The sequence below is a fragment of the Astatotilapia calliptera genome, chromosome 23, assembly GCF_964374335.1.
Source record: "Astatotilapia calliptera chromosome 23, fAstCal68.1, whole genome shotgun sequence".
In the NCBI taxonomy this organism is placed as follows: domain Eukaryota; kingdom Metazoa; phylum Chordata; class Actinopteri; order Cichliformes; family Cichlidae; genus Astatotilapia; species Astatotilapia calliptera.
In genome coordinates this window covers 8,978,984-9,005,207 of record NC_137443.1, presented here as the reverse complement: position 1 = coordinate 9,005,207, position 26,224 = coordinate 8,978,984, and the positions used below count along the sequence as shown (strand labels likewise).

Genomic DNA, 26,224 nt, shown 5'->3' with positions numbered 1-26,224 from the left:
TTTGCCCCGAAGTCCTGTTTCACTTCTCATTCAAAGCCAAATTTCACTTCTGGCAAGTCTAACTGTCAAAGCATGTTTAAATGTTAATCACTGGAGAGAAGGGGGGGGGGGGAAGCAATACAATATTGTAGTATTAGTAGCGTTGAACCACATGTATATTCCATATCTCATCTGAATGCAAATGAGTTATTTTAAATGAATGTTCAACACTTGATGGCTCTGCAATTCCATATTTAATAACTAATGGAGAATCTCACTTTAAGTTTAGTTTACTGCTTTAGTTTACTACCAGAGTTACGTAACTGAACTCTGGTATCTCAGTTTCTAAGAACATCATGATCTCAGGGTTAGACAGTATTGCAGTTACACTTCTAATACGGAGAAATGTTGTGCTTCTGCTAAAACGCTGCATCAGAAAATGCTCAGCGTGTTTTGTTGTGTGAGGCCTATAAAAAGTGCTTAAGAAATTGAGCGCCCTGCAGGATTACACAACTATTACAGCAGTGGCTCCACCTTGTCACAGTTAAAATAAAGCCCTCCCAAACGCCTGCTCATGAACACTGGCAACAACAGCACAAACACACACATACGGTTGGAATGCAGAGCTGAGGGTGCGTCCTTTTTTCTTTTTTTTTTTGAAACAGAGACAAAAGACTTACTGCTAGGGTTTATGTGGTGCGGCAGTGCCAGTTCTGCCATTATGTCTCGACATGCCGAGTTTTTAACAAGTTATTACTGGTGTACTCTTCACCATTATACCTTCCAAATAAAAGGGAATTTGAAAGATACACTGGAAAAATAAATGTATCACCAGAAGCTGAGGACACTTCAGTTCAAAAGAGATTAATTGAGAAACCAATAATGACATGTTCCATCATGGATGAGCAATATTCAGCAATTAAAGGCCAAACTTTGATTTCATTGAGTGTTTTAATTAAATTATTACTGGATGTTGTAATGGAGAAAGCATCATACATGCATTTAACTTAGGAGCCCTTTTTGCTATGAATAATAGTAAAGGTAGAAAGTAGTTAAAAAGGGATAAATGGAACAAAGTTGTTTACTCAACAGGTAGATGTTTTACTGCAGAGCCTTGTATTTCTGTGTGCCCTCACATACTTACAATATCTTGTGTTACTTACTTGTAAATTTCCAAGTAAGTAACACAAGAAAGACAACTGTGTTTAAGGGTAACAGCCCCAGTTAAATGCATTATAAACTCACATTTTCAAATACAAATTATTTTTGGGGGATACAATCTATAATTCTTCAAGTATTCTTCAAATACTTTTTTTTTAAAATATAAAAGTCTTCAAGTAGGGGTGGGCGATATAAACGATATACGATAGAAACTATATAAATTTGGCCAACGATAGAGATTTTGACTATATAAAATTTACCCGACAAATAGACTCCTTGGTGATAGATTCAAAATAGAAACTGATAATTGTGTTTTTTGTGAAACAGAAGAGGAGGATTTGGACCATCTATTCTTTTTGTGCAATTTTATACAAATATTTTGGTTGGATTTTCATACCTGGCTTTATTCCAGTGGGATTCAAATTACCCCATTTACCTTAAATATGATAATGTTTGGAGTGTTTTTGAAAGAAAAGAAAGCTAATTATGGTGTTAATGTGTTATTAATCTTGTGCAAGCAATTTATACATAAATGTCGTTTTCTTAAGACCAAACCAACACTAGCTTACTGGAAAAATGACTTAAACCTGTTGGTTAAATCTTTGACTTTAGTTAAAAAGAAAAAGGCTGCTTTTTTGTTTCCTTTTTGGAAGATTTTGATTTAGTGAGTTAATAATCTGTTAAATTATGTGACCCCATCTTTATATTTTCTTTTTCCTAATATGTAAGGAATGTTTATTCTCTGAATGTGTAATATATGGTGCATTTTGTTTGTATGTAAATTTTACTAATATAAAAAAAAAAGAAAAGAAAAAAAAAGATTTTGACTATACCGCTCTATCGCGAAAGCGCATGTTGTTGATGACATCAAGCTGCGCCTGTTTTGGTCGAAAGCATCGCAGCGGCTACAACCATTATCGTCTGCAAATTATGCCGGGCGAGAGTGATAGCAAAGAGATGAAGCACTTTTGAAATATGGGGAAAGCCAAAAACTGCGCTTCCTCCACTTCTGTAACATTGATTCATTAATGTTGAATTCTCTTGCAGCTGCTCTATTCCCATGTTGTTGCCGTATATTAATAACTAACCTGAATGAATAATCTCAGTTGTTCTCCTGACTGAAGTTTGCCCCGTGTATAGCATCCTGCTATGCGATTACATTTGTCCCTGACCACCAGAATCCCTCACGTTAACTTTTATCGAGTGGAAAAAAAGTTGCCGTTCATCCCCCAGCTTCACTGTGCTAATGTTATGCTAACATAGCTGTGTCGCTAGCAATCACGTAGCATAACATTATATACCAGGTAGTCCAACTTCAGTAACCCTGCAAACACCACTGCTGTTTAGTTTCCTGTCTTCGTTTATGTTGGAAGTGACAGCAGAGCTGTACGTTTTAATTAGTTTCAAAAATCTCTCAGTCAGAGAGATTTAGGTGGAAACTAGCGAGCTAACTTCCTGTTAACTTTAACTCCGTTAAATTTAATAAATTCTGTTTTCATGGATGCTTGGATGTTAAACTTAATTGTTAAACCTGCTGAAGCAGCAACGCTGATGATTTTATTAAAGATTAAAGAATTTAGACCGTTTTTAACTCTCAGTGTTCGTTTGACTTTGGGACCTGAAACGGACGGAGTTTTGGACCCAGATTACTCCGCTAAGCTCCTCACTATGGCAGCCGTAATGCTGACAATCCATCAAAACATTTTTTAACAGATTTCTGCTCGCCAAAATCGGTTCGACATCAGTAAGCACAACCAGAATTCATACATAAGGCACACTCGATTTTTGAGAAAATTAAAGGATTTTAAGTGTGCCTTATAGTGTGGAAAATATGTTATACAGAAAAAAAGAATATATCGCAATATATATCATTACCGTACATGCTTCAAATTATATCACGATATGGATTTTAGGCCATATCGCCCAGCCCTATCTTCAAGTATTTGCTACCTTCAGGGAGAGGATTGAGACTTCCTGCAAATGTGTCTGGCTGGATGTTTACCATTCTTACATATTTCAAGGGGGGGGGGTTACCAAGGTCAAACAATAACTGCTATGTGTTTCATGAAAAATTTGTCTTGTGATCACTGCAACCACACTCTCCTCGATTTTATAACTCACATATCCGTTTCAGGGTTAGGGGGTTCTCGCCTCTCCCATCACATACTGGGTGAGGAACAGGGTAAACACTGAGCAGGTCACCAGTATAAAGACATTCAGGTCCATGGAACATTTATTTGGTTAACCTGCAAATCTTCAGACTGTCTGACAGAATAAGAGCACCTGTAGCACTTCTGATGCAGACTCAGAGAGAACATGCAAGGTTGACAAAAGAAAGGCTCTTGAAAGGGGACATGTTTCTTTTCAAAGCCAATGAAAACAGTTAGACTTTGTGCATTCTACTTTTTACAGATGTAATGCTTTTTTCCTGCAGTGCATTTGTGACAATTTCAAAAGATAGAAGTTCAACAAGCTCTCGTCCGCCTAAAAAGCTAGAAATAACTTTATACATAATTTTAAAGGGAGTTAATTTCAACACATTTTGGATGTTGCTGATACAAGTTTGCATTCTAGAAATTTAAATAGCAAACTTTTACCTAGTAGACTAAAATGACTGTGGTTATTAAATACCTAGAAACTTGTGTTGTGGTTATGGCAAACAGAAATGAAGTGTAGGTCCAACCTCGACATTCACTTAGCTAGCTCAAATTGTGCAAAATAAAACATCAATTATGTTAAAAGCACTAGATTGTATATCTTCTGGCACATAGTGATCTAAATGGCTGGCTAAATCCTCAAATATACAGTCATTGAAGTGGGGTGTAGCACATCTGTTCATGTTCACTGAAGCTTAATACACAAATTTCTCTTTGTTGGCACTCTTTGTTTTTTGGCCAGCATGCCTTTGCCATAATACACGGAATCCTGACTTGCAGAAATGGCTCCCAATAACAAGAAAACAATTTAAAAAAATAAATAAATCAAAAACTGTGATATTCTAATGCATCGAAAATTGTTAGAACTAATTAAAATGAATTTAACTGGCATGCTGATCAAAATACATAATTAATAAGTCAGTATTTTGTAACCACATTGCACGTATCTAGAAACAATATCAAAATGCACAGCATACACGGCATGAAAATTGACAAATGTTATAGCCATCAAAACTGACAAATTCCACTATGGGTGTGAGTGGCAGAGAGAAACACAGGTAATATATTAGCATATACAATTTTTAAAAAAAAGTGTACGGCCCTATAATCAGTCTCAGTCTTTTCCTCATTTGATAATATAAACAGAGGCAATGCCATTTAGCATCTGCTACTGAAAAATTGATAAATAATGTGCAAATCAATCATTTAAGTCCAAACCTGAATGATACAAATCTAAATTTAAATTTTAACCAAAACAGAATAAGTCAGGTGATTAGAGCCCAGCAGATAAGCCTTTAAAGAGGGTCTAACTATTCCTCTTTCAGACAAAAGGAACAGTGGCTCAGAGGTTGTATCGCTGGAGAGACAATATCTTTTTGATTCCTGATATATTATGGGCTGCATGGGAAGCTAATAATAGGAGGCAACCAGAAGACAGATCAATAGTAGAGAAACATTAGCTGGCCCAGAGGAAAGGAAGAAGAGGATAGCGAAACTAGGAGGACGGGGAACAGAGTAGATAGGGGAGCACTCCTAAGGAAGCGCTTAACATAGTAATTTGGATATTAAAATCAGGGGTGCGTCAGCCGCATTTTAGTATTGGCGAATTTGCTTTGATGACTCCGGTGGCATGCACTGATGTCAGCTGCTGATAATTCACTGTTGTGGCTCATAAATTTAGAAGTCCTTGAATCCTTGTGTTTTGAGTTCAATTTCATAAACTTGCAAAACAAGGTTTCTTTGTTCCCTTCGCACAGACGTGGGGAAAAATGAAAAAACATCTATATCTATATTGACTGTTACGCAAACTGTTAACAACAGCCAGCCGAAATAACAATATTAACATTGATAATATATCTGTCCAAAATGTATAATCAGTAAATGCAGATAGCAAGTTGATAAATACAGAAAAAGTAAAAGAAAGTTAGACAAGATCTTCAAAAGAACAGAGGGAATACTTCATGTCCATCTGTGTTATGTATCAGTAGATGCTCATCAATAGAAACATTATCTTTGGGACATCCAGGAGCCAGCAGAATGATGATGAGTGCAGGAAGAAGGGCACTCTGCTGAATGAAGACTTTAATTGCACCCACTTGCATACACATCAAACAAGGCCGACTAAACCTGCACTAAACATAATCTGTCATCTTGACAACTCCACTAATGGCCACTTTTCTTATACGGGAAGGAGATATAAGAAATCCACACATGGAACGCACAAAGACATGTACAATGCTGCACAGGCTCTGCTGGCTGCGTGTGGCAGATAAGTCTGGTGGCAGTAAGTGCGGTATGTAAACATTTGTGCAAGCTTGGAAAGATACTCACAGCTGCTACTCCAAGACTTGAGGAGAGATTTGATGCTGATCTCAAAGAAGACAGAATCCTGCAGGCTCAGCATGGTAGCTCCCAAAAGTTAAGCTTCCCCAGAAGGCACAAATTTTACAGGTTTCCTTTCACCTTTATTTCCCAAAAGCCAAACATTCCACTCTTCTCAAAAATAAACACCTTGCACTTATCAAACTTGCAGACTCCACCAGTAGGAGCTGAGTACTAGCCTCCACAGGTGCTAGTTAAAGGCAGCATCCTGAAGAACAGTGCGAGCAGATGCTGACGGAAAACCCAAGAAGCCCTACCACTTTTTCGCTTTTGCCACCCAGTTAGCTGAAGTAAAAGTGATCAGAAAGAAGAGAGAGAGCGCGCAGCCTGGCTAGTTAGAGAAGTATTCCACCCAAGAGCCTGCTGCCCACTTGCCAGTCCACAGAGTCCCTCATCCCCATTTCAGCAGAGAAAAATCCAGAAACCGAAGGACACAACTGCATGAGAACTTTTGTTCCTGAAATGAGGGAAAACAGCAGCAGAACAGTACGCGATAGAAGTCTTAACAATGTGCGGTAATATTCCTTCTCCCCTTCTCTTCCTGTGTGTATGTGTGTGTGTGCGTGCATGTGTGTGTGCCAGTCCTAGCCCGCTAGCACCGTCAGCCACCCTCCTCCTCCTGCCCCAAAAGCTCTCTCCCTCCGTGTTCGCTCATGGCCAGCCCCTCCTCTTCTGAGTGAGCTCTTGTTCTTTTACCGATGCCTGCTCTTTTCTCTCAGAGTGAGAGAGATGGAGAGAGCTTGTTTCAACAGCAAACAGGGAGGGAGGGAGCAGTGCGTGGGGGTGGTTGATGTCATCAAAATGCTGCGAGTGTTCCCTGGCCGTGGTTCAGTAATGCATACGCATGTCAGAGCTGCTACTGTGCTGCCTCTCTGCTAGCCTATCAAAGCAATACTTCCTGTAAGCTCCGCAGCAATACTGATGCGTCATTCCAAACTGCAGTAGGAGGGAAAGGAAAGAATGGGAGGTGGATGAGGGAAAGGAAAGAGGAAGGATAGATTGAACACACCTTAACTAGTCAACCAAAATAATAAAAATATGTTCCTAAATTAAATGTATTAAATGTATATTTCACTTTTTAAAACAGGAATATATATGACGTAATAGGAGTATGTTAATGCAACTCACTACAGTCAAGTGAGATGGATAGATGACTTGCTACCTGTTTTCTTTGGCATTATAGTGATCGAAACTAATCTTCTTGCTAAGCTAACTGCTCACACCCACAGGAATCATGGGCATTACATCACTGCCCTGTCTGAAAGCTACCAGGCATAGTAACACACAGAATGATACACAAACACACAACACACCCCATTAGTAAGAAAACAGCCCATTGTTTTTGTGTGAATGTGAAAGACACACGCACACGATTCAGCTGATATTTTAATCTTGCACTGACGCTAGTTATTCCTGCCCTGGCAGAGACTTTAATGCTGATCCACATGACATCAAGCAATTTGTAGTCAAGCACAGGATTAAGTTTGTTACCAAAATATTGTGAAGGGAAAAGCAGTGGGAAAGCTGCAAAAGACAAATGTTCTTTGTCTTCTTTTAGTTTAGTCTTCATTTCTCGCTCGCCCTCAGTCTCTCCCTCCGTCACATGTCCTCCACTACACAAGTTATGCAAAGTGAGGCAGAGCTCATTGCAAACAAACAACACAAGCAGATGCTTTGTCAAGCCCTGGCTGGTGCTACCCCGACGCAGGCTTCCACTGTGAAACTCTGCCTTGTAATACACAAACAGATTGTTTACAGTACCACTGCAAATTTGCAGCAATCACACTGTTTTATTTTAAGCCTTAAATCGGAACTTCTATGAGTCATGTTTAATCTTTCCTAGAGCTACATTAAAAGCAAGATACTGCCCCGTCTGTCTGTTCAAATCTGACCAACTGCATTTCCCCAAATGTCAAAGTATTACGTATGTGTCTAATTTACTAACCTAAAAATCCCCAGGATTACACTCATGCAGCAGCTTTACTGTGACTAATGGCCACAACTGGAGATGTAAAGCCATATATAGAAGTCTGTGAAGCAGAGTCTGATCCTGAATGAGAAGGGGAACAGCTTGCTGTTGCACAATTCAAAGACAATTTAGGAACATAGCAGGATGTTTCAAAATATCAGACAGTTTCTAAGTAATGAAGTAAAATATGTTTTGGGGTTATTTTGTTAAGATGTCACTAGATTACGTGTAGCCTTAAATTAGTTAATTTAATGAGGAAATGAAACTCTTGAGATTAAGAATTTCTTTTGTGAGAGTTCTGGGTCATGTCAGGAAACATGAGCCGACCGCATTTTCAATGGGAAAAAAACAAAACAAAAAAACCCCCAAACCCAAGCATGCACAGGGGCAACATGCAACACAGAAGGACTCCACCTGTGGGGTTTTTTTTGTTTTTGTTTTTTAATCTTTGGTCCACCCTTTTTCTATCTGACACAAATGCAGTAAGTAACAGCACAGAGGGTGGATAGCTGAATAGTTTTAGGGATCAGTCAAGTTTGACTGTTTTCAAATATAACTTACTAAATGTGCTCCCTTTACATGCCTTGGCTCTAAGTTCATGTAGTGGGAGGACAACAGAAGAACTCATGGTCAAATCCTGTTTAAAAACAACATCTGGGTTAATATTATTGTAATCGACAAATGAGTCAACATAAAACAATCAGAGCTCTCTGCAAACATTGTTTTCTGTAAACCAGCTTTATTGTTTAAGGAATGCAGGACTGACCACACCGTCTCTCTGGGAACACTAGAGCTAAAAGCTACTGTCCGATGGAGCTGACGTAAACCGAGAACTTCAAATAAACACCATTATAACTCACTTCCTGGAATAAAGTCCTCACTGATCAAATAATCTCAACTAAATGCACAATCAAGGCAGGTTACTTAAGCTTCATTCACAAAGTAGGAGCAGTGACTGACAGTTAGCCATCCTGGCTGCAGACAGTATAGAGCAGCTGCTCCTCCCCGGAGCCCATGGGGTGGAGGATGCATTTCCTGTGCTGGCCTCTCTGAAGGGCAGTGGTGGGAACAATAATCGATAGGAGCTGTAATTCAATCCCTGACCTCCCCAGCGATGCCTGGGCTGCAGAGGACACATCATTTAGATCCATCACAGCATTCTGAGTATGCAGCACAATTCTGCAACCTGCACATCTACTTACTTCCGCATGCTCCGTTGACTCAGACCCAGCTATTTCATTGCACTTCTGTATTAAACACCACACATTTAGACAAAGGTTTTACACAAAACTAAATAGGCTGGATTTTTTTCCCTTTAGTAGTATATTGCAGTTTAGCTGAATGACAGTGGATCTAACCTTCATATATAATGTGTTGCATAAACCATAAACGGTCAAATTCTATGAGACAATCTATTGATTCTGCTCAAGCTGAAAATGAGCAAACTCATTCTTTTGATTCGCCTAGCAAATTAAGACAGTCTAATTGGAAAAAAAAAAAAAAAAAAAAAAAGAGTATTTCTTAGGTCAGAAGCAAAAGCCCCCGTGGAATGATGAGCAGAACATGAGGAAAATCTGAATAAAAACACCTCTTAACTCAGGTTTTAAAAGGTCAGTTTATTACTCATAGAACCAAATGTCTTCAAGTTTATTCACTATGGAACAGCTGGCTGGAGAATGAGTATGAACAATGATTCACAGCATTCGTCGATATGACACCATATTCCCACTAAATGCAGGCTGCACTGCGCACCATTATGGAGTTTGTTTCACTATTGTTGGCTGACGACTACTTAAGAAATTCCATGAATAAGTTCATCCATCCTGTCTGGATACACACCCTGTGGAGTGTTTAGACAGAAATTTCACAAGGATCTTTTATTACAGAAGCACAACCCATCACTGCACCATTTTGTCACATGCTCCAAACACTCCCTAATCACAAACCCGCTGCACCCATTAACCAAATACAGTCCTAATCAAACGTATCCTGAAAACTGAACTGTGCATCAAGCAGTTGAATATTGTCTAAGCCTGCAAAAGATGACAAACGACAAAATGAAAAGAACAGCACCGCCTTAAAAGCCACAGACTATGCAGGTTCTTCAACAAGGGAAGTGTCACTCCACACGGAGTTAAAACTCAATTAAAGCTCCTCTGACCTCATCTTAATGTAGCAATCACGCTACGTCTTGTAATGCATAACTCACCATTGTGACCCCTGCCATCACCAGCATGGTTCAAAAAGGAGACTTTTTTAATATGATGGATCTTTCCTAATAGGGAAGAAAGAAGGAAATGTTTGAAAACAATTTGCCCAGTCAACAGAAACTGTCTTTCAAAATGAACATCAGCCTATAGCCTGCAGTCTGAGCCAAGCACATGAACACAGACGCAACAAGAGTTTCATGAGCCAAGCTAGCAAAACTTTAGATTATCTTCACACTTCACCAAACCAAAATGAAGAATATCACTTTGTTATTGTGGGTTAGTTTAACCGGTTGAATAATGTTATTCATAAAAGACTAAGAGGCCAAGTGAGTGCAGCAGAAGGGAAGGCTGAGTCATATTTTAGCCATGAGCAAATAGGGAGCAAGCATGCTCTGACAGGTAGCAGTGGAGGGGAAAAAAGAAAATACCCTGAGAAGTTTACCAGTGTAAACTGGCTGACCTACATGAAAAATTATATGTACGTAAACCTTTAACTACTGTCACAGGCACAATATATCCCCTACTACAGAGGCATGACACTGGCTTTGGATGTGTCCAGGCGGTGAACGATTATTGAGTTGTTGTGGCAAAAGATTTGTATTTGCTTCAGAGCAGACATGGTAGCAGCTGGTATACACCACCTTTTGTATCCTTTGAACTTAATGCTCCATAGAGCTCCACGCTGTCTCACGCTGTCTGGAATGACTTCAAGGTGCACAATGCGATGGATGTTTTACAATGTCAAACTTCCTGACTGGAAGCGACTGGAGATGTTGACCTTGAATAAGAGCTGGCCAAAAATTTAATCAAAGACCTTTGACTTTTATGGATCTGTCCTCAGAGATTTTTGCACTGCAAAAACTCAAAATCTTACCAAGTATATTTGTCTTATTTCTAGTCAAAATTATCTCATTACACTTAAAATAAGACACAATCAGCTACAGGGCAACATTTCAGTAAGCTAAAGGAACTTGTTTCAAGACAGTGAATCTTGAAACTAGAGAAAAACTAGAGATTTTTCACTTGTTCCATTGGCAGATTTTTTCACTTAATACAAGATATTTTAGCTTAAAATAAGTGAAAAAATCTGCCAATGGAACAAGTGAAAAATCTCTAGTTTTTCTCTAGTTTCAAGATTCACTGTCTTGAAACAAGTTCCTTTAGCTTACTGAAATGTTGCCCTGTAGCTGATTGTGTCTTATTTTAAGTGTAATGAGATAATTTTGACTAGAAATAAGACAAATATACTTGGTAAGATTTTGAGTTTTTGCAGTGTGATCACACCTTGCCTACAGCTTACCTGCCAAGTAAAATAACTCTGCACTGTTAAACAGACATAACCTGCATCGCAGCTTTCCTTTTATGTTGTCTGAAAATGCTTAAGATCACCAAAGCTCCAGCCAGAAACAACAAGTATGCTTTTTATCATCCAGTAAGATGTCAGATTGCTAGATCAAATGGTGACAAGACACCCAGAAAAGTCATGATAGTGGGCTTTCTATGGAAAGGCATGTTCACAGATAAAAGAGACTAAATAAATAAAACACTCTTTTTCAACAATCCACCATTGTGTATATAAGTAGCAGTATCTTAAAAAAGGAAAGAAAAATCAAGGAAGAAAGTAAGAAGTATTTGACACATATTTCGCGATGCTGAACTAAACCACCTGGGTAGGACAGAAATCCACAATCCACAAACACTAAAAGGGGTTACAAAAAAGGTTCTATTGACAGTAAACACATCAAGCGGACAGAGTAACCTTTAACACTTTTCTTTGCAAACGCTGTTATCATTTTGACTGGCTCGGTCACAAAAGACAAATAATTTTGTTGCTGTGTTTTAAACTTTTGACAACTAGGTTAATGGCAGCAGTGAATGTGAATAATGCATTAAGAATGCTGACCATGAAAACATGAAAACCAAAATAATGTTTTAAATTGGGCTTGGAAATTTACACTGTATGCAGTTCTTAAATATAGTCTGTGTGGGCACATCACAGCAAGCATTGCCTTTGTAAGCTAAAAGTGGTTTGGTAATATTCGTGAATTGTTTAAATAGCAGTCTGACAGACCACAGTCCAGCCTAAACTTGGCTTTCTTATACTACTGCCATGTGCTGTCGCATTACACAGTTAAGAGGGCTCCACCTACACTACCTCAGTTCTGTGTAGCTGCTTCTGTTTAATACTGATGTGAGATCACATTTTGACAATGGATTTGGCCAACTAGGCGAAAAACCCGTAATACACGCAATGACATCACTGCACCAATTCCAAATTCAGTATGAATTTTCTGACTTCACTTCCAGTGGTTTTCTGGCTCACAGTGAGTGGGGTAACTAGCCATCAGGAAGACAGTCTTGCACATAGTAAATTAAAACTACTACTACTAATACTTTACTGGTATTCCAAACAAATTTTAAAGAAAAATAATTTTATGAAAATGATTTTCCTTTGACTAAAAGATTGGATGGGTGCCAAAAATTTTCCACTCTGTTAACAGTAAGTGAACTGACTGCTACGAATCATAAAATATTAGAAATCCTGCGTAGATAAACTTACTCAATATATACTATACGGTATAACACATCCAGGACAGGCATCTAAAGCAATTAAATCTCTGTTTTCCACACAATTAATTGGATTTGGATTTATTTATTTATTGCACAATTTGAGAAAAATGTATCTTACCACTGTTTGCACTTTAAACATTTAATAGCCTATGCCCAATAAACAAAGAAGAATATGAATAAGGAATAAAGCTTTTATCGCAATGTCAAATTTTTGCATATCTACAGTGTTATTTTGTGTATTGTATATGTTCAGATTGAAATCACAATGGAAATACAATTCATTTGTCAGCACACATGCCCCTATGCCACACTCTCAATTGAGCATGGATTGAGAGTGGTGACCACAGCATTTTACTGCCCTCCACAGTGAACAGAAAACACAGATAACCCAGTCGTATTTTTTCATACATGGTGTATGTAAGCATGTGTGCATAAAGCAGGAGGGTATTAAGCCAGTTTTTGGAAATATGTTAACAGAGATTAACCAAAATTGTAATCTATAGGAAGCACATAAAAAAAGCTATATATATATATGAATTGTGTATTTGGGACATTTGTACCTTTAAGGCGGGTATGGTTACTGCGAGCATGTCTGGAGGAGCTTATCCCAGCATCTTGCTTTGTAACCGGATCTACCAGATCTTCTTCAATGGTCTGTCCCATGGTTAGCAGGCCCAGTCTTTTCACCCGGAGAAGCCGTGGGCCTGGCTCCCTGGGTTCAGTTCCCCCATGTTCAGCAGATCCCTCACCTGAGATCACAGCTGGAACCAGGCTCTTTAGAAAATCCATGGTCGATGAGACTTTAGGTCTTTTACTCTGGTGCATAGTCCAGTAGCCTGTGCCACGCCATTCTGACACAAATTACCTGCCTGTTTCACGTGCCCCATTTACAGAGGAGTAGGTAGTCTTTATAGCGAGTTGCAACCTACATGTAGCCGTCAGACGTGCACTCACTGTAAAGTTCTTAAGCTGTGGGCCCTTACAGAGCAACGCAGAAACTCTCTGTCAGGCTCTCTAAAGCTATATAGAGAGCTCCAACTGTAGCTAGTTAACCTGACAGAGTGAGAAACTTTCTACACTGCACATTACCTGTCTGTTGACAGTGTAAAGAGAAAGCAAAAAGACATGGATCTTTTCATAGGCTGTGATGTAATTGCAAGTAGGCAGGGCTATATTTGAGTGCCAGGCACTATCTGGGGTGGGACTAGAACATGTTCCACAGGAGATAACACAAGCTTGGGCCTCTAGCCAATCACAACAGCGACGACACCAGCCACACCCTGCTGGCCTGTGTTACTCACAGGAGAAACACCACAAGAGAAGGAAGAAGATTGACAGGGACTAAAACAAGTAAGGAAGCGCCATAGAGCAAGCTTCACTCGCCCGCCTGCCTGCATTTACTGATAGCGCTTATCGAAGTCGAAATAGTGTCACTTTTTAGTATTCATGCACAAGCACAAATGCTCATTTGCTTTCTTGCTAACTTGCTTAAACAACAAGAGCACCCCTCCCCTTGCTTTCACTTCTGTTCAACTGTGCTGGTGTCTGAAACAGGGTGATGACAGACTGCTGTGCTCTGCTTGGCTGCACAGTTTGTACCTGCAGTGAACTCAAACCCTTCCAAATATCCCTTGCTGCAGAGTAAGGCTGTCTTATGCTGTGCTGACTCTCAAAAGCTCACTGCCTAAAGAAATCATCAATTTACAAATGCAGTGAGTGCTCTACAGCAACAGAGAGCTGGAAGCATTCACAAATTTCAGTGATGGCCACAGCACTAATGTGCAAAAAAAGATTAAAATGCTTAAGATGAACATTATATGCTGTTTCATCAATCAGTAAGCAGCATGATAAAGGGACTGTTCTAATGAAGACTCCAATAAGCACTTTAATATTAATAATGAAATAAGCAACTCTAATATAAAGAGGTTTATGGCACTAAAGTACTCAACAGGATTTAAAACCTTGCTTTACATCTTTAAAAGCTTATTCATCCATATTCCTAACAACTTATCCAATTCAGGGTCGTTGGGGGCTGGAGCCTATCAACTGCTGTCAGGACGAGAAGCAGGGTACACCTGCAGCATTGCTGGTGCATCACAGGGTTAACACAGAGAGACGGACAACCCTCCACACTCACTTTCACACCTAACATACAGGTAGGCACAGGGAGAACATGCAAAGTCTCCCCGTTTTCTGGGCCTGACACTCACACTTGGATGAGTTTCGGGGTTCTCATCTTCCTCCTGATGTAAAACTTAAGTCCATTATTTTCCAGCGAGTCAAACGAGGTTTGCTAGAGCCCTGTACAATACAGAAGAGGGAGCTACTCCAAGCTGACATCAAAACCAAGTTTTTGCTATATTAGCTCACATTGATAGCATTATGCTGTTATGAAACACGAATGGCGAACGTACTCAAAAATTAACCGTGGCCTTTAAAGATTTTTTCTTTGTTCGACTAATGATTATAAGGAAACATGCACTCTGTGAGACCAGTAAGTGTGGTTAGGGAGTGTTTACACCCTCTACTGCAGTGTGCGAAAACGTCAACAGCAAGATGATGTAATTGTTGTAGTGTATAAACTATGTCAAAAGGCAGAGACAGGAAGTAAAAGCTAAAGACATCATCCTCTTCCTGTTTCTCTCCTCTGTGCTTTCTGTAAATATAACTGAAAAAGCAATACATGTAGGTATGCATGTACGTAAATATGCTTGAATGTGTTCTTGCATTGGCTGCATATGGTATAAAAAAAAACAAACCCTGATATACAAATAAGGTAGCTGGCTCTATATAGTAGGAATGTAAATATTGTAGTGGCAGGAAACGCCAGACACACTAAAGGGTCTAAGACGGCCCATCAATATGGCCCTATGTATTTATATTAAATAAAAGGGGAATTTTTACATGTTATTATGCAACAGTTTCTCTGGTTTGGCCAACTTGAGATCACACTCTGGTGTTTTTAGCACTTGATCTAAAATTAGTAGATACCCCAAGCTTTAGAAGTTTACAACATGACTACTTGACAAGCAAGCAGAACACTTGTTAAAGTGGGACTGTAGCTAATTAACACTTATGCCCGAAACTACACTACCAAAACATCAATTAATTAATTTTTTTTTAATCACACAATTTTTCCACTGGCATCAACATTTTCATATATAAAAAGTCATAAAATTGAATTAATTTACTGTTAAATCTATCAAAGTGTAAACCTTCACAATCCAGAAAAAACAACTGACACAAAAATGTTTTGTCCTCACTTAAAAGAACACCAGGAATTGAAATGTTAGTTCAGAAACTTCAAACCATTTTGCTTCCATTGCATATAAAGTGCAGCAGGCCTTTTAAGTTGCCATTTCCACTAGAGACCACAGATGTCTGCTAAGGCACAGGAACTAATTTGTAGTTCTAGTTTACATAGTCCTTTGAGTCTTTAGGAATTATATAAGAGTGAGGTAGCTAAATATGTCAAAGTGTGCCCATCTGACCTCTCATCTTACTTGCCAAACTGATTGCCTTAGTTATGGCATGCTGCAATTCATTAGGCTGGTAAAAGTTTCCAAAAGGAATAATTTGAAATCTAGATACAAAACTTGACAAATTATTAAAAAATATAATCCCAAATGTAAGCACAAGAGAAAAAGACTGTTTTAAGTTGCAAAGATTGATGTTGTTTCAGGACTACTGCCAGGCAAAGATGCAGAAAGGAGTTAGTCAGAGAAAGGGAGAAATGGATATGGCAAAGATAGCCATCATTAGGCCAGGGCACCACAATGGTCAGTGGAGGCAGCTGTGGTTAGCTGGGGCCAGGTCTGTGGTGCTGGTGAGTTAGAACAATACCCCTGCACAGGAGGCCCAGATCCCAATCAGCCCAGGAATGTGGAAGAGGAAACTCCGAGAACAATGTACAGCGTTCCTAGGCCATTCTGGGTCCCACCCATTTGTGCCTTGGTCTGCTTTCAAGCAGAAGAAAACAGGAAAACTACTGGGCCAGGGACCAGAAACCAGGGTCTGTTCTGCAGTCAGCTGAGGGGGCTGTCAGCATTAAACCTACCAGAGTCACTGTGATTGCTTTGTGCATGCATGAGTCTACTGCCCCACCTCTGGATGTGAGTAAACAGCTAGCATTCCATGTCAAGTAAGGTGAATATGAAAACAATGTTACACTGCCCCCTAATGGTACAAACAGCCACATCATCAAGCTATAACTCTGCCTTCTTATGCAAGACTCTCAAGTGTAACCTGAAATGATTCAGCCATAAAAATTGTGTTTTTGGACAAGTGTCTAACATATTGCTTGAGTGCAACTTCATCTTAATTTTTGCTTACTAACGGCTTGCTCTCCCAAGTTAGTCCCTATAAACTCTGGCTATTCAGATGATAACTCTAAATCTCTCAATTAGGAAACCAATACAGTTAATACGTTTGAAAATAAATATCAGTATTTCTTTTTGTATGCAATTTCTTATGGCCCTATTTGTTTTTATATTTACATAACTGAATCAAATTTAATGTATGCCATGGATCTATTTTTAATTTCCTGTACACAAGTTAAATTTTAAGGCTGTGTTTTCCATTGGTAAACACAAACGAAGTGCTGAACATTCGAACATTCGTACAGCGAGAGATCAAGCTGGTTCAGCCCAGTGCTGAATGGCTGTTGAAAGGCAACCCACAGAGAGCCTGGTTGTCACTGCTGAAGAATGTGAGAATGTGACCTAACCAGACCCAGTGTCAAAATTAACCTCCTTTCTTTCTTTTTTTGTGTCCAGACCAAGTGTGAGATGACACATCTCTCCCGGAGACCAAAACAATATGCACAACCACATATTTAAGCAGTCATGTGACACATGCCGGCATAACCCAACTTCACGACATTTACAGCTCACTGCTGAAAGAATAATTTCAACACTTGATTAAAACTTTTTTCGCCCCTTAAATATTAACACCATAGCTGCTACTGAGAGTCATTTTGAGACCTAAGTGGCAGAATTTGCCAACTCTGCCTCACACAAACTGTGGAACAGTGTTACGGAATCAGCCGTAACACTGACACTCAACATATTTTGAACCATTCAAACAAAAAACAGAACAGTAGGTGGGCTTCAGTGTAACTGGAGATTTTTTTAAGCCTTTTTTTAGTTGAATCCATTTTTTATTATGTTTGGCACTGTCAAACATAACAATTACTTTATCAAATACTGTCTTATGATGTTTGCTTTCTAAACATGCACTTCACATTTAGGCTTGATACACAACAGCTATGTCTGATTTAAAAATGCCCTGAAAAATACCTGATACAGCTTCCACTAGAATAAAATCAACTTTAGACAGCTAAGGGGGTCATTGATTCGATGTTAATACTCAGTTGTGACATGCAAGTGTGTGAACTCAAAGTTACATTCTGTGGGTCAGCTCATTGTTGATTTACGCAGTAGTGTTTCTAGTTTGGTCATGTATTTCTTCATTTTTTCTTTAAAGCTTAAAAGAGGAAACTCTTGCAGCGCTGTGATGGTAATATGAGTCAAAGCAGTCTTACACCTTTGCAATTGTAAAATGACACATCTATATGACAGAATTACTTGAAACTGTTAGTCTAACTGTAAAGCCTGTGTGAGAGCAGATTAAAATAAAGTTTCACCTTAGGACAGAGGTTCCCAAAGTGTGGGCCCACCCCCGGGGGGGGGGGGCGTGGTATGGGAGAAAAAATAAAAAAATAAAAGAATGCTTGGACACTGGGGCTTCCACGCAAACGCAAAGCAGGTGATGAAGCATCGCCAAGTATGTTTTCAAACCAACTTCATTCTAAGCCAATGACTAGAAAATATGGTGAAGCATATCTTCCCTTTGGCTTCACCTGCACAGGAGCCAAGGTAGGAGATTACAAGATTTTTGTTGTAAAACAAAGAGGAGCCTAGCAAAAAAAGTTTGGGAAACACTGCCTTAGGACTACAGTACAGACAAACACAGATGAAGTTAACCAAGTCAAACAAGAAAAGAAAATGCCAGCCAGAAAATACTAAATACTCTATTGTACTACTTTTAGAACTTTGCAAAACAAACACAGCAATTAATCCAACACCCTCCTCATTCCCACAGTATTTAGCTTGCATTTGCTCTAAAACCTAAACCACAGTACACAGTGGAACACAACCCCCTTAACCCTTGCATACTACCTTAAGGCCATAGAGCATGGGCTGGAACAGGAAAGTGACAGGAGGGCCCACAAATTTGCTGCACAGGAATCTGAAATGGAGTGCACAGAAATCATCCCTTTAACAACTACAAAGCAGAAAATTGATATGAAAACAGCATAAACAACCAGAGGAATAGAGAAAATACACTCTTTAATCTTAAAGTCAATCTACTGTGCTCATTTCATGCGTCATATTTTAATTCCTAGCCTAATCACTTTGAATGATTCCCAGTTACAAATAGTCCTTATTTATGTCATGCTGGGGCTTTGTACAGTCCCATATCTTAAAAAAATAATAATAATAATAATAATTTCAGCTCCTCCCGCTTCAAGTCCCTCTTCCTTTAAGTAAGCTTTCTTCTGGTTGGCTGCCTCTCACAAACCAAAGGTTTGAACAACACATGATTGAGCTACTTTGTCTGGGATGACAGTATTAGACATGTTAGCTCACAAGGGTATTAGAATGCCAAGAATAAAAGGTTATAGGTCTGTGTTACCTTGCTTGACAGAAATCATTGTAAACTCTTGGCATTTCTGATCATCTGCTGAAAAGACGACTACCGCAACTGAGTAAGTGAAACCTTTGTCAACAAAACTGTCTAATTTTTTTTTTTTTTACAGTGCTGCTGATTTTTCTTTAGCTGCGGCTAAAAACCTCTTCAGACAGATTCCAAAGATTCCTCAATGCAGGAAAAAGCCTGGCTGCTAGCTCGCAGAAAAACCTTGTGCACATGCTGACCTCCCTGTTTAAAACTCTAGCCATGTTTAATATGCGCACTAACATATCAACAGTATATTAAGGAAAGAACATTCATTATGGCTTTACATTAACATTGGTATAGATGCACTTACTTTTGAGAGTTGGGAAAACATTCACACATGTGTAACTTCACTAGTACAATCTTAAAGCTTTCAATAATAGTGTCAGTATTTTTAAAGATATGGTATAAAAATGTCTAAAACAGGCATTTTCTCACACCCCTCCACCCCCGATTCTGAGGCGCCAATCAGCAGGAAGGATAAGAGCCATAATCATATTGTTGCGGTGATGCACAGAAGAACTTCATGGCCATTTTAGATATGTGCTGACAGACATCTACTCATTTTAGGCCATGAAAATAGGTAGGTACGTTTTGTTTTGTTTTTTTAAATAGTACATCTCTGTACACTGAAATTAGAATTATGAATCTCTTCACATTCACTCAGAGAAAAGCCTTAGAATATCCACCCAGAATCATTCAAGGTAGTCTACAGAGTCGTGAGATTTACTTCTAGCAGGACTTTGGCTGCACGTCTCCATCAATTCAGAAAATTCTCTCCACTCCACGTGAACCGATTCCCTGGATACTTGGATAATGATATGTTTTGCTTTTTCTTGAGAACATCAAGATTATGCCTCCAAATTCTTTTTACTTCAATTTGATATGCACTTGTGAAGTGATGACATGAAATATTCAGTTTGGCCAAATTCTGAAACGTAAATAATCCTTCCAAAAATTCCTGGCCCCAGTTAATCCCTTTCAAACTTGGCCAGACCTCACTTCTCACTAAACGTTCACATAAGTGACAAACCGAATCAATCACACAGAAGTAATTACATGTCTGAAATTCGATTATACAATTTTTTAAATCACTTTCTCCAACACATCCTGTATAATCATAATGCGTTAAAGACAGAGTGCTGCTGAACTGTCCAGTCACAGTTTCAAAGTGATGGGTCAGCCTACTGTTGGCTTCAGCCTGATTTGCTCTGTGTTGGGACAGGATTAAAACCTCCTCCTGAGCAGAGAAATAATCTGAAGATTACCCACTACATCCAAGAGGCAGTTACATAAGCATTCAAAGCCTCCAAAACTGTACTTTCCTTCTATCACTGTAGCAGCTGAAAGAGGCTCCTTTTATAGTCAAGTAATCTCATATCCAGTCACACATTCATTGTTACTGTCTGGCTCAGAGGAGACAGCAGCAGTCATTTTAAAGTAAAAATAAAACGAAGGCTTGGTAAATATAATCCAATCTAATAGAAACGAATACTGAAAGTAAGTACTGAGACTAGGAACTTCAAACTATTATCAAACCGTAGTTCAACAAAGGAAGGAAGAACAAACCACTTAGTCACACAGCACCCAGACAGAGAAGCCGAGTTGTGAGAACTTCCACTCTTAACATTGCGGACGAATGGTGAGAACAAGTCAGCGGACATAGCAAGTCAAAGCAAAACAAAACCAATGACAGCCATAAAGTCACGTCACAGCGACATACCGTTACCAACCTTTTCCCAACCAATCCCATAAACACAGCTTGAAAATTTCAAAAAAAAAAAAAAAAAAGTCAGGCAACATCACTCACTTCTCACACTGAAAGACCTGTGAATAATATATCTGACTTCCTGTTCCATCTCAGCGACTCCAAAACACACACACACAAAAAAAACATGTGACCGCAGAAGTAGAGTAAGCCAAACGCAGAGCACCTCAAAAACGCTGCAGCAGAAATCAACCCGAGTAACAAAATCTCCTGCTCTGTGTTTAAGCACTTGAATCTAAGTATTTTCTCTGGCCGTGCTTAAACATATCTCAGTAATTCTTCTAACAAGCAGGTGCTTTACCAAGTCCGAGTATATTTAAGCGTTTAAACATTGCACGTTTTGACGTTGCTGCAACTTGTGCAAAGAGCTAAAGGTCAGCAGTAGCCAACTGATCTGATCAATGGTTAACCTGGCTTCATATATTAAAACCATCCTGCTCTTTCTGGTATGGGAAGGATGCTGCAAATAGGAGGCTGATACAGGAAATAGGAGATAACCCTGACAAAGACAAGACTGTCCTGTCACATGTCCACTACCCACAGGCTGCAAAACTAAAGCAGAGTTTTCTTACACAATCAGCATTATAATTTAGAAAACTAAGAAAGTATAATTCAATGCTTTTTTTAAGATAAGTATTAAAAAGGTTTGTAGTTTAAAACTGTTTACAGTCAGAAAGAGGCAGTGTCTACAGCAAAATAGACAAAAGAGGAAAGCCTATATCAAGCCCTGTCCAACAGTAAATGACAGGCCTGGTCTGTTGTAATCACTACCTCTTAAACAAAAATTTACTGGTTTGTTCCAAATGAAGAGAGAAGTGTGCAAACACACACCTTTTTTGAAAGATATTCAGCAGATATTCCTCTTATCTTAATCTCGCTCTGGATTACATTCATAGGCAGAAAATATGAGGCATTAAAGTAGAGTCAACTGATCTAAACACAGAGGAAATGCTAAGAACTTAGCTGAGGCCGACTTGAGGGCAAAGACAGGGTGGTTTCTTTGGCGAAGGCAGACCCAAACATCAATTATGCTCCAAACCCTCTTTCCCAAAGCCAAGGATAATCTTGCTCAGCAGGGCTCAATTATAGGTTATTTCTAGCTAGACTCAGTCCACATTGTGCACTACATTATGCCAAGTCTTCCAACACAATCAATAAAATGTATCCCTAACTCAGAGTATGTAATACTATGCATTTATCAGAAAGCACAATGAAAAAGAAGAGGCTTTTGGAAGTTAACTTTATGAAAGTGCGACAAATGGTGACAGACTGCTAGTTTCAAAACAGCTACACAACTACTAGTAGCTATAAATGAAAACAAACAAACAACTTACTGTAACTAATCCTCCCAGTGTCTTCTAATGTTCCTTACCCATTATCACCAACATTAAAACTACCTATCTGTCAACTTTTTTTTTCGTTACAGACTCATGAATATTCTTATCTTCACAGTTTCACAGGAAGCCTTCGTTGTGGTGTGTGACTTTCCCACCAACAGAATGAAAGAAAACAGCGGTGCTGTTCAATGTTAAGCACTCTGGAAATATAATTTGCATTGGAGTTAATGCTCAATGCATTAGAATGTGACCAAAGACAGGTCCTAGTAGTAGGGTTGTGCAATTCCAATTGTCATTGTACCTTTCAGCACATCTCTTTCCTTTACTTCACACTGCTTTCTTTAGTTTTTCAGTTGATTTATGATTAGAGTTTAAGGATAATTAATTACAAAGTGAACTTTTGTCTTTTTTCAGTTTAATACATCAATTTTTAACTCCATTTTTAAATAATTGTAAATAATTTCAATGTTCATAAGAGTGACCCAAACAACTGATAATATTTGTTTTTGCCATAACAGAACAGGCCTAGATCTCAGCAAACACACACACTAGGGGAAATGGTTAACTGAACAGCAAGGAGTTAAACCAAATTTGTGTCTGTTCCTTAGAATCTTCTTTCCTCACTTGTCCAGTTAATGATTTAGCTTTGTGCAAATACAAACACAGAGACACCTGGATCAAACCTATGTTTAGATAAGATGTCTACCCGTCATTACTGCACCAAATAAATGACACGTGGTATATTATATGCTATGCACACATCACATGAACTTTGGAGTCGTGTCCGAAATTGATATTGAAGGTGATAATATAAAACCAACCGACTACTAGGTCAAAGGATATCAAAGCTTGTGCTTAAGAAAATAACCTAGCTAAGCAAGATGTTTGTGCAATTCAAAGCCCATATCCAGGTGCCAACATGACAGCCATGAGAGATGGGTATAGATAATAAACCAAGAAAAAAAAAAGCTTCAAGTATTAAAATAAGCAGAAACAGAACACCCAAATATGGTAGCACCTGACCACTACTGCACAGCAAATACACAGCAAACAAACCCAAAAACTATGAATGACTTCGGTCAATAAGACACATCAAATGTTTTATGCTGCATAAGATTTTTATACACTCCACTAAAATGTTTATTTAACAGTTAATCCTTGCAGGGGGCAGCTTACTGAGAGCCCACTGTTGGGGCATTTCACAGAGCTTGGTTTTTCATCCACATACTCTTTAATGCCATTAACGTCTTTCCAGATTAAAGCAAACACACTAATTCACTGGAATTATGTCCCAGATAATCACAGAGAGATGGTGATCTGCAATCTAGGGGGATTCCCCCTAGTTGGTACACATCTGTACTGCCATCAGAGGCTTATCCTGGTAGATTTTGGGGCAGGGGCAGAAGAGCTGTAAGTCAGTTGCAAAGACCCACAGTCTAGCAGCCCAGTGTCAGTACATCACTACAAAGGGTTGTGTTTACAACATTTAAAGTAAGTGATGTGTGACTTTATAACAAGTTCACCTTAGCTGCAGTGCAGTACTTAACAGCCATTATACTGCAGTAGAAGCAAAGACATTAGATAACACTATTTTTGGTATCATTTCTTAACTTGAACTCACAAAACTCTTAATAAAGATTAAACAAATTCAGGAGAATTTAGACAGGGGTATTTTATGCCTTTTCTGACACACAGCAGAAGGTAGTCTATTTTAGATGCGTTCAGTGGAAATACTGTATGTGGGTTAGGTGAAGGTGCCTGAACAGAGTACGTAGGAGTGAATATGATGACCACTCACTGGAGGTAAATGCATCAGACAATCCGCTTGTTAAGTGTGATGTCTTTATGCTCCTTGAGTTCCCATTGAGAGTTAAAAATAATCTAGTGCAGCTGTCAGGGCATCTATGAAAAATGGCATTTAGTGGAATCAGAAGTTAGTAGCAAATTGTCTAAGTAGTCGACATCGATTGCTGAAAGACCATAATCTGACTTATGTAAAAAAACTTTTGGATGGTCCCTTATTCACAAGGGGTCATCAAAGCAGGTTGGTTTGCTAAATGTGATTTGACAGATTTTTACAGCTGATGCTCTTCTTGATGCTACACCCCCCCCCCCCTCCCCCCCCAAAGGGATTTGTGCTTTCCCCTTAGCTGTGAATCAGGGATCATTCACTTGTGAGGCAAATCACTACACTATGGAGCCAACATATTCTAATTTAGTGCTTAGAAAAACTTGCATAGGTAGAGAATGAAATGTTTTGGTGGTGCTTCTCTCAAGCAAAGACCTCACTTGAAATGACATCACTTAACAAGCAGACTAGCGCAACCTGACATCTCACACACTTTGCAACAGGAAGATGGCAATTTAAAGCCAAGATAAAGTCCAATCTAGCTAGGCTGGACATTTATTTTTTTAATCAGGTGATGTCTAGAAAAGATTACTTGGCTAGCAGTGCATGTGTAAAACCAGCAATGCATTGCGTCTGGAAGGTTTTTACAGTCAAAATCTGATCTTTTTTTAAATGTTTCACAGGCAACTAAATGTTTAAATAAGAGTAAATAGACATTATTCACTCTTACTCAACTGCTTTTAGTGTAAACAAGACAAAAGACCATCCAGTAGTGGTCAGTTTCTACTACTACTGCCACTCCAGTACTTTCATATACTTCACCCAAAGCTATTCCTGTACTTTCTTGGTAATACACTTTGTTGGTATATAAACCTTTAATTCAGCCGCTCAGCACTCTGGAAAAAGGTTTTTACTCGGGATCTCTTAATTTTTCTGTATTCATCTTTCCTTCAGTCCTGATGGTGTACCATTGCTGTCACAGAATTCACCACAACATGATGTGGCCACCACCGTGTTCAACTGTGTAGAAAGTAATGTGGTGTTTGTGTCCAAATAGTTCAATCTATGTTTTGCTTTTTTCTGTCTGAGAGACCTTAAGGTGTCTTTTGGCAAACTCTCAGTGTACTGATGGTTGTCCTTGATAGTTACCATAGGGCTGTATTTTCAACCATGTTTCTCAAATGAGTCACAAAGTATACTGACAGCTGCCCAAGTATTTTTTATAGACAAATTTAAACCCCCCCCCCCCCCCGAATGGCACCATGAACAATTCCCAATGTCTTTCCCAATGTGAAAGTTCAGTCACTACTAATGAGACCCAACAAACTTCCATTTCCCTCCCATATCTGACCAAGTCTTTTAATGCTGCAGAAACACCTTAGTATCCAAAAATTAAAACAAATCTTATTGTAGGAAGATCAAGGATCAGTGATAGAAGTATGATGCACCGGGATTCAACTATCACAACAAACAATGTGTCATCAACTCGACGTTTCAGTTGTTTATATGTTTGCTCTTGTTATTGTGCAGCATATGTGCAGACTATGTGTAAAACATAACCGAATGCGGAATTTTGAACATGGATTTGGCATGGATTTTTAGCATACATTCTATATATGCTGCATGTTTTGCAATCTGTGCAAATATGCATAACAATGTTCCTGTTCTTCAGATCACTGTCCTAATTTGTTTGAGCAAAGGAGCGAACACAAACTGGCTTTTCTTCTTCTTATATAGTTTGGCTATCTCCACCTCCAGCCAGACAGCAGACTGACCAGATTCCTTTCTGCCTGTATCCAAGTGTCACTGCTTGGGTCTCAACAGAAAAGGAACAAATGCTTCATTGTGGGTCTTGATGCACTCTGAACAGGGGAATGAAGTCCTCGCAGGGATGATAGATGCAAATCTCGAAGTTCTCTCATTGTTATGCCCATGCACATGAAGCACCATGCTTGAATATGATTATTTCCTTTAAGCCACTCATAGTCATAACGTAATAAAATAATGCATCTTTATTTTCCTGAATAATGTCCCAGATTTAAAAAGAAAATAGCGCATTAAACACTGTTGGTTAACTCTGTGCTCGTGTTTACTTTGATCACAG

The 26,224-nt window shown here is 38.9% G+C and overlaps 1 protein-coding gene across 14 annotated transcripts in view; it reads right to left on the bottom strand.

Moving 5' to 3' along the window:
- The window catches only part of fryl (furry homolog, like), a 74,458-nt gene that overhangs the window by 47,564 nt on the left and 670 nt on the right, over window positions 1-26,224 (bottom strand). For 7 of the 14 annotated variants that reach the window (XM_026158868.2, XM_080297801.1, XM_080297803.1 and 4 more), the window contains exons 1-2: window positions 12,989-13,510; window positions 9,857-9,922 (exon numbers count right to left, since the gene is read on the bottom strand). The exons of 1 other annotated variant lie outside the window; for it this stretch is intronic. In XM_026158868.2, coding sequence (XP_026014653.2) covers window positions 9,857-9,922; window positions 12,989-13,253 — 331 coding nt within the window. In that variant the 5' untranslated portion in view covers window positions 13,254-13,510. Of the gene's footprint in view, window positions 1-5,627; window positions 6,191-9,856; window positions 9,923-12,988; window positions 13,554-18,607; window positions 18,678-26,224 lie in introns of those variants that run through there. 6 more of the 14 variants (XM_080297808.1, XM_080297809.1, XM_026158882.2 and 3 more) reach the window with 3 other exon arrangements.